Source organism: Pocillopora damicornis, chromosome 3, assembly GCF_964200805.1.
Source record: "Pocillopora damicornis chromosome 3, jaPocDami1.2, whole genome shotgun sequence".
NCBI lineage: Eukaryota > Metazoa > Cnidaria > Anthozoa > Scleractinia > Pocilloporidae > Pocillopora > Pocillopora damicornis.
Window position 1 is genome coordinate 9548415 of NC_142672.1, and position 9078 is coordinate 9557492.

At 38.2% G+C, this 9078-nt stretch overlaps 1 protein-coding gene across 4 annotated transcripts in view; it reads left to right on the top strand.

The window, feature by feature from the left end:
* Positions 1-5387: 5387 nt before the first annotated feature.
* LOC113667553 (uncharacterized) overlaps positions 5388-9078 on the top strand; it is a 12866-nt gene continuing 9175 nt past the window's right edge. Inside the window, exons 1-8 of one of the 4 annotated variants that reach the window (XM_089201731.1) lie at positions 5388-5593; positions 6769-7062; positions 7359-7411; positions 7623-7676; positions 7768-7851; positions 8032-8115; positions 8305-8379; positions 8781-9078. The exon at positions 8781-9078 is cut by the window's right edge and continues 203 nt beyond it. In XM_089201731.1, coding sequence (XP_089057857.1) covers positions 5590-5593; positions 6769-7062; positions 7359-7411; positions 7623-7676; positions 7768-7851; positions 8032-8115; positions 8305-8379; positions 8781-9078 — 946 coding nt within the window. In that variant the 5' untranslated portion in view covers positions 5388-5589. The remainder of the gene's footprint in view (positions 5594-6768; positions 7063-7358; positions 7412-7622; positions 7677-7767; positions 7852-8031; positions 8116-8304; positions 8380-8780) is intronic. The other 3 variants (XM_089201733.1, XM_089201732.1, XM_089201735.1) reach the window with 3 other exon arrangements.

The following is a 9078-nucleotide window of genomic DNA, read 5'->3' on the forward strand; positions in this document are numbered from 1 at the left end:
CGCATATCAAACAGTTCACCGTACTTTACTTAATAAAGAGAGGAAAACCCCTTGAATTTTCGTAGACTGGCAGTGGCAGAGTATGAGTCAGATTGAATTGACTTCGAGATCGGAAGACGAAAAACGTGAGATAGCAAGAGAAGTCGCCGGCCAAAAACAGCGACTAAAAGAGGAAGAAAATAATAACCGCGGGAAAAGGCCGAGAAATTCTTCAAGTGCTGATAATAATCCTTTTCGCGATTAGATATCTGCTAATTGTTCAACGTCTTTATTTACGTTGTAATTGCTCGTGGATTATCTGGATCCGCTCGCGAATCCAAACATACTTGATTGTGCTATCTGTTGACTTACGAATAAAATACTTTACGTTCGGTTGAGCGTAATGAATTAGAACGTAAGATGCGCCGATCACACCTTTTAAGATATTCCTGCAGGGAAAAACTTTGTTTCTTCACGCGCCATCCCGAAAAGATTGTGAGATTTTCATCATCTTCTGTAGCTCTCCGAAACTTCTAATAAGTAGCGCCGGGAAACATCGGGTGAAAATTGGGTCAAGATCGGAACTCTATCGCTATCATCTCACTCATTTCGGCGACAAGTGTTGCTTCGCACTGGAAAATTATTCTCTTACAAGTTCCCCATAAATGCCTTAAAAACTGTGCTTGATTCTTAAACCAAAATGATTTAAACTCGTCGCAAGACTTCTCGTGTGATCACGTGGCCAATTCCGTGTAACATTCGAAGAAATGGTCACCAAGCGTTGAACAAACGAGGATGTTCCGAAACGAACAAAAGCTAAGAGCGAGGAATATCGGGCATAACTCGGTAGACTTCGTTGAGGGCTTATAGGTCGTTCGTATTCTATTGTTACACTCACTCACTCACTCAACAGGAAAACGCTATGGCTTTGCCTCCATAGGACGCACTAGCCATAAAAATTGATTACTGAGCACCTCTGAATTTATCTCAAAGGATGTATTATCTGAAATCCTACCGCCAAATACGCCCCTGGAAGCTTCCCAGGTCTTTAGATTTAATAACTTTTGTCAAAATTCCCTTGACGATCATTTGTACAGGAATTTCAGTATGGGGAAGCCCCGTAATTATTCCATTACTTTCGGTCTGAAATTTAAAATCCCTTTGTTTTGACCTGCATAAAGTTGTGTCAAGTCGGCAACATTTCCCCTCGAAATTGAAAATGATATAAGAAGTTTCGATGACTGAGATTTTTTCATCTTATCCAATAATATGTGCAAAGAATAAAACATTTTGCTTTTTTCTTTCTTCAGATTAACCGTGCTCATATACATATAAAATTTTGTCGCCTGATTAAGATCTGTAGGCAATCAGAATCAATTACTTAAGGATTATCAAGTTTATGTACTTATCAGCGTCTATCATGTAGAACATAAACTATTTGTTACACAAGCATAGGCAAGATGCAAGGTCTGGGCTTTAAATAAACAGTTAAAGACCTGTCGGGTTCACGTTATTTTACGTGTCACCTGGCATCAACAATCGCGGTGCAACTGCACAAATTTAAACAGATAAGATTCATTGTCACTATAATACATCAATTAGTAATCTGTCGGGGGTCAAAAATCGAATATTACGATGTTAGGGCGACTCCGAGCAGCATGCATCGATCCCAAAAAGTACTTTTTCTCTTTACTCCTACATTAACAAATCTGCCCGTCTTATCTAAAAACCCAAATTGGCTCACGGATCATTTTTTTTTCAAAAAATATATGGCGTGCGCGCCTTTCGCCTTCACCCTCGAGGCTCGTGTGGACTCTAAAGCTATCTCACATAATGCTCTGAGCGATCATCTGTGAAAACAAGAGAAAGCTATTTTTTCTGGATTTATTTTACGGTTCATCGGTCCATATAAACATATGACGTCATAGCTTCAAATTAAAGCAGTGATTAAACGACATTCATTAAGCTTCAAATACCTTGAAAGTCTGAGGTAACAGCTCCACTCAGGACATTTCATGGGAACTGATGGTGGCCTTGGTAAGAAACAGCCGGTCAGTTTATCACTGTCATTGAGTCATTTGCAGATTTTGCGTCAGAGGTTCGTACAGAGAAGTCTGCCAAAGTAAATTTGGCAGATAAGGAAAATAGTGCACCGCAATGCGCGGAAGTTTCGATACAGGGATAGACTGCGCACTTTGTAATTCCACAGTTTTCCAGATAACGAAGATTAACCCATCGGACAGGTTAACAAACGGTCTAATTAAACTGCTCAGCGCCTATACGTAGAAACTTTCATACATGTCTTGCTGTCTGATAAATCGAATCTAGTTTGTCTGATAATGAATGCCGTTCGATCACCAGACTGGAGTACTTAGACTGAGACGCTATTTTGGAAGAAACAAAACCCACGGACAACAACACCAAATACTCAGAGATAGGTAAGTACTTTAAAACGGAATTTCTGAAGGTTTTATTCAAGTCAAGTTCCAATATTGCTTAATTTCCGGGTGAATGCATTTCTCCCAGTGAAATTGCATGTGAGCAGTGGGGTTTAGAAATTTTGATTTTGCGCAAATTTATGCGCACTACATGAATCAAATACGACTGTGATAAATTAAGTTAAGTTAACTTGTTTTCCCTTTCAATTGATCTGCTATTCTATCGGTTTCCTTGTACGTTTCCGTGTACATATTTTAATCACCTGTTGATTGCACATGACGTAAGTTGCTGAAACTAGTTTTCCCCCTTGCTTCTTATTTCCGCATAGTCATGGTTGCATAATATTACGACCGGTGTTGGGCGAAGGGAATAGTCCCTTCTAAAAAAGGGAATTTGAAAAAAAGTGCTTATCTTGCAAGGTATCATAATTATGGCTTAAGATGTAGTTCACAGCCAACAAAATAGGTTTTTTTTTTTTTTTTACATCGTTAATCTTTAATGTGCAAGGCTTATCGTCTTCTTTTTAACTTTCTAATTGATTTGTTGCCCAAGAAGTCTCATAAGTTCTGCTGCTTCCAGCTGGCTGTGAGGATAATAGCATAGCCTCCATATTTGTTTTAGTCAATAGCAATCGTAGCTCAATAGGCCGTACCAGCAGTATCATCATCGTTCTGAGCCTGCTCAGGAATTAACAGCTGAGGAGTTTTATCTATTCTAAGGTTTCTCTGGGATAAGGATGCTAAATGCTAATACTAATGCTTTTCCTACATTATAATCATGTCTGACGTTTTATTTGGCTGTTTAAATGACCACTAAATTAGTTAATGAGATACCTCGGTACTTTAAATGGAAGCCTATTTGCACTATTCTCAAATATGACCAATGAAGAGGGTAATCTTCGTGTAGTGTTATGTGTCACGCAATCGCCTTTTATCACCTGATCATTAAAGAGCTATCCATGTTTGTTACGTTCATGGGCTCGCACCAGCATCATGTATGGAGAATTTTTTTAGTACTTTTTGTGTCTCGAGTTCTCCTTTAAAATCGTGCTTCGATTCTTTTTTGGAACTAGATCCTAACACCCCGCATTACCATTTGTTTCTATTTTAACGAAGTCATTAGAATTCTCTAGTAAAGAAGGGGTATCCCCCCTTAGAGTTGGGGGATTCCAAGATTTCACGAAACCCAAGAGCTTTGCTTGTTTATGAGGGGGCGTTTACTAAAGAGAAAATGAAAGTGAATTTGTAGAATAATCAACGGTAAATGTGCAAATCTTGACTAAGCTCAATGAAAAAAGCGATCTGGAGAAAATTAAATTACCATGCACCTCTGTATTCATCTAAAGGAAGGCATTTCTCTCACCTGGAATCGTTCCAAGCTTTGGTCAATTTTCGATTCATGATCGATGTCATTTAAACAGAAATATCATCACATAAAACCAGGGAAAAACCCTGCTGTAGGAGTAAACCCCTAATAATGCAACCGATTCTTCCGGTCTGAAATTTCAGGCAAGTTACCTTATAAAGCGGATTTATAAATGATTAAAATCCTTTAGAGAAATAATAAAGTTGATCTACAGCTAAGTTTTTGGTGAAAACCACGTCTGGTGGCATAGATGATGTTTCCGCTTACAAAATTATTTGCTTTATATTTCATCTTTGCTTGACCTACATAGATTTGTGTCAAGTCGGCAAAATTTTAACCGGAAATTAAAGTAATCGAAAAGTTTCGATGTGCCTGTTCGATAGTTGTTTTTCTTATCCTATACAGAAATATGTGGAAAGATTTAGCCATTACGCTCTTGGTCTCCTGTTAGGTTAAGCACGCTCGTATAAACATTCGTGATCTAACACGATTTTTTATACAATCAAAACCATTTAGTGTACTGAAGGATTGTTCAGTTCATTTATATATCGACCTCAGCTAATGAGAACCCAGAAAATTTGCTACCCAAGTTAAGGCATGTTCCAGTACTAAGCATTAGTGGCTAGGTCTAAACAATTGGAAACTTGTCAGGTTCACGTCATTTTAAATGTCACTCACAAATTAGTACGATTCACCCACGGTTTGATTAGAGTCACGCACCACTTAATACAACTCATCACCCCATCAGCAATCGCTAAAATTTAAACAGACCTTATCCAATTCAATTTTATTATTCTTCATCAATTAATTAACTGGTATGGGACAAAAGTTCTAAGCAGCACGTATCAATTCCATAAATACTGAATCTGTTTATCCACCATTATCAAATATGTTCGTTTCTTCAGTCTAATTCAGAAAATGCATGTTACGCGCGCGCCTCTCGCGGCCACCCTCGAGGCTCGCGTGAACTCTCAAGCCATCTGATAATTTGGGCTGGGTGACTATCTGTTAAAACTAGCAACAATTTCGTGACAAACAGCTGGTTCTCAGAAGATAATTGAGGTATATGAGATTGCTAGCAAACAGCGTATCGGTTTCCTTTTCAACCATCTTCGAAAAAAGGCAGGGAAATGCCGACTTGACGGCGCGTGTCGCTCCATCCTAGTAAATATAGCACCAAAGCACGATAAAACAAAAAAAATACGAGTTTTGAATAGAAATTAGATGACATCGCCATTTAAAGTAGGTTTTCATACGGCTGAATAAAAAAAAACCCGGATTATTGTACTTAACGGTTCACTGACCCAACGATCACATGACGGCTGGCCCGACAACACTAGACACGACAAGGAAATTACTTTTTTATTTAGTTTTGTGCGTGTTGCAGATCGAAGCGCTGCTCTTTTGTGACGTTCGAAGAAATCAGTGAGTGTGTTTCATACTTTCTTCTGTGGAGATCGTACAGAGAAGTCTGCTGATCAATATTCAACGCACAAAAGTAAACAATTAACTAACTACACTGAGCCACAACCTCGATAAAGAGACGACTGTGCGCTTTGTCATTCTTAAGGTTTCCTGACTGAGGTTATTAATCTTTGAAACAGGTAAAGCACGGGCCATCTGACAGATATACAACGCCTGAGTTCGCCTTGAAACTTTCAGACGATTCCTTGCTGTCGGGAGATTAATACTGTTTTTTCCAAGAGTGGGCTCACACCAAGAGAACTGTTTGATCACTAGATTGGAGTGATTACTCTAAAACACTATCTTGCAATATATACGGACAATATCAGTAAATCCTCAGAAATGGGTAAGTACATCATAACGGTGCGGTCTATCCAAGCTAATTTCCAATATTGTCAGTTGCCGGAGTAATTTCCGGGTGGTTGAATTAATTCTCCGCCGTCAGTAATGTTAAGAAATGTTGTTGTTGTTGTTGTTGTCTTTTTATTGTTTAAAATTATGTACATTGTATGAATCAAATAAGGCTGAGGTGTTTAACGTTCAGTTGATCTGTTTTCCCTTTCGATTGATCTGCTATTCTATCAGTTTTTCTATCTGTTTCCGCGTGCGTATTGTGTTCATCTGGTTATTAAGCATGACCCTGAGGCTTCTTTGCCCCCTAGCCCCTGATTTCCGTACGGTATTACAGTATTTTCCGACGACTGTCAAGGGGAAAATTCCCTTCAATTTAGAAGTAGCATACTTCACGTACCGGAAAAAAAACTTGCAATACAGGGTTTCTTAACTACATAATTATTTAACTTGTCGTCCACTGTCAACAAAATTAACAGTTTTCCACTTTTCTGCTCGATATGTCACATCATCAAATTGCACCCGGCTCACTAATAAGACAATAACATAGCGTTATGATGTACTTTGGTTCGTCAAAGACGATCGTAGCTTTAATACTAATTACTAGCAGCATCATCATTCAAGTCTGCTTAACAATCGACTAAAAGAGGAGTTTTATCTATTCTGAGGTGGCCCTGCACCAACAAAAACAACTTTAACTAGGATAAGGATGCTAAGTAATGCTGTGCCTACGTCATCATTATGTCTGAGGTTTGCATTGCATTTTAATGATGACTGAAAGAAATACCTCGGCAAAAATGATCGGGGGCTCAGCTCGCAACTAACGCGTCTGAGTTTACGTTAAAACTCATTTCCTCCTGTAAATCTCTCCATTTGATGAAACAATCCAATCAGTCAATAAGGATTCGGTATTGGTCTACTAAGATGACGAAACAACAACTTTGCTATTGCCCAGCCTACTTTACCTCACGTTAATGATACAAGAATAAATTACTGGCATATTAGCAGCAGACCGTCGAACATCATGAATATTTTTGTGTCCGATTGTCATTTACGCAAGGAAAATTTTTATCGCTTCTGTACTTTCTCTCCGCAACTAATTTACTGAATAGAACCTGTTAACGCTTTGTCGCATGCATTCTTTGTAACTCTGAGCTATGGTACTTTTAGCAGGTTGTTCCAGCAACAAGTGCAGCTGGAAACTTCGGATGACAGAGGAAATTATGAATGAACATTTCTTACACGAGCAGATTGGGAACAAGTGGAGAGACCTGGCACGACAACTTAAGTTCACAGAGGCTGTCATTGGCACGATCGAGAGTGACAAGGGCGCTTCTACTAACGAATGCTGCATTGCGGTCATTGTAAAGTGGATTAAACAGGAGGGAGAGGATGCTACTGTCGAAAAGTTTGCTGGAGTTTTGATAACGATAGGACTCAGGAACGTAGCTGAAAAACTTCCGGGTATGTAATGTAACTCCGTATTCGTCAAAGCGTTGATTGACACGCGATTAAGGATGAACTAAATATTTCATTTTCTAAAGTTAAAGTACAACCCTGTGCCTGTAAGATTTTCCCAATACAACTTTATTTTCCCGGGATGATTTCTTTCATGTCAGTAACTTTTATTTATTTATTATATACTTGACCTATTTTTGGGTCTTAAGAAAAAAAGAGCTATTCTTTTGGTTTTAATTATGAAAAATGGAAGTATTACACAGTGCCTTTACTATTTTTTTCAATATAACGTTAATTTCCAGGTCTTTTGTCATCAGAAGAGAACGACGAGGTAGGAAGAAACGACTCAAATCAAGTAAATTCTCGAACTTTTAGCAACTTTAGGTGTAATTGGATGATGCCTTAAACCCTCCTAAGAATATTTGCTGTATAAGTGGATAAAGTTTTGTTCTCTTTAAGATCCAAGACGTTCTTTCCGTTAAAAATTTGAACTAAGCAAGAGTATAGCCCATAAAAGAGTCATTGGCCGGCAAAATTCTAAAGTTTGATTTTTCATCTTATTTCAGATGGAGAGTAAAATAGATGAAATAGAGAAAAACTGTAAACAATTGAGAAAAGAGGTAAGAAATTATTTGGAAGATAAGTTCTTCTGATTCTTATCAGAATTACGTTTTTCGAAATTAAAACAGACTTATGTTCATCAATAAACAGCACCACCAATTGCAAGTGAGAAAGCAAGAGCTCGAAAAAGAAAAGCAGAGTATGACAAAACAGCTTCAAGACAGTTTAGAAGAGGTTGGTAAATAATTTTTATTTCTGATGGGCAGCTAGTTGGATATTTATCTTTCTTTACGTTTCCAACCAGCATGGTAACGAACCATTTCTTGTCAAACGACGGATACCTTATCTGATAATTTCCCCTTGATAGTAACAAAACCAAAAAGTGCATTTTCCTTTATGCAATTTAATAAACAGAGCCAGAAATTACGCACAAGAATTCAAGAACTGGAGGAGGAACTGTCTAGAGTAAAACAACAGCTTCACGAAACTTCCCAAGAGGTTGGTAACCACATTTTCTGCTCTGTTCTTGTTTTGGTTGTTAACATATCAGACGTACCTTCAGCTCATTCCAATATAATTGGGATGAATTTCCATGATACCCTGTGACAATTGTTCAATGCTCAAAAAAGTAATTAACTACCAAACGACATTTCTGAAATTTTATCTTTCATTTAATATGTGACACAGAGTCAAGATTGGAAGACCAGAACTTTAAAACTGGAAAAGGAGTTGGCTGGAATAAGAGAAGACAAGTCAGAACTGGTAGGCATATGTTACTTAAATTATGTTGAACGCTACAGAAACAGCTCATATTTCCTAAACGTAATGTTACAAAAACATTTAACAAGAATTAAAAATCATAGTGATTTTTTTGCAATTTTCCGTTTGGGTATGGACTTGCTTTTTGAGAAATTTCCTGAGCCGATTTACAAGAATGGTGCGCTTTTTTTCTGATTCCCGAATCACTTGCAGAAAAACAAGTGCCATTGCACATTACTTAATGGGCTCCTGGTAATAGGGACAACATACTGTCAGCTGTGGCGAGTGGTGCGTCTCGTTAAGAGTTTTTGCACAACCCAATAATAAAGCCGCTATGTATAAATTATAACCCAATTTTCTTCTTTTTCTTCTGATGACAAGGAAAGTTTTGTGTACTTTTGCAGGATTTGGCCGAGAACTTAGATAATTCGGCCCGAGAGGATGATTTTGAAGATACCAGAAATTCTCTCGCACCAGGTCGAGGAGATACGGAGGGTGAAATCGACGCAAAGCTGAAAGACCTCGACGAGCTCCTTCGTAAAAATGTAACATCTTTACTGGAAGTGCCAGAGATAAAAGAAGACAAACTGAAAGTTTCTGTCACGCTCGACCTTTTACTGAGACTCAGTGTAAGTCTACAGGAGTTGTACACCTCTGTCCTCTCCATGGCGTCTGAGTGTTGTAAATGCAGTGAGGAGGTGA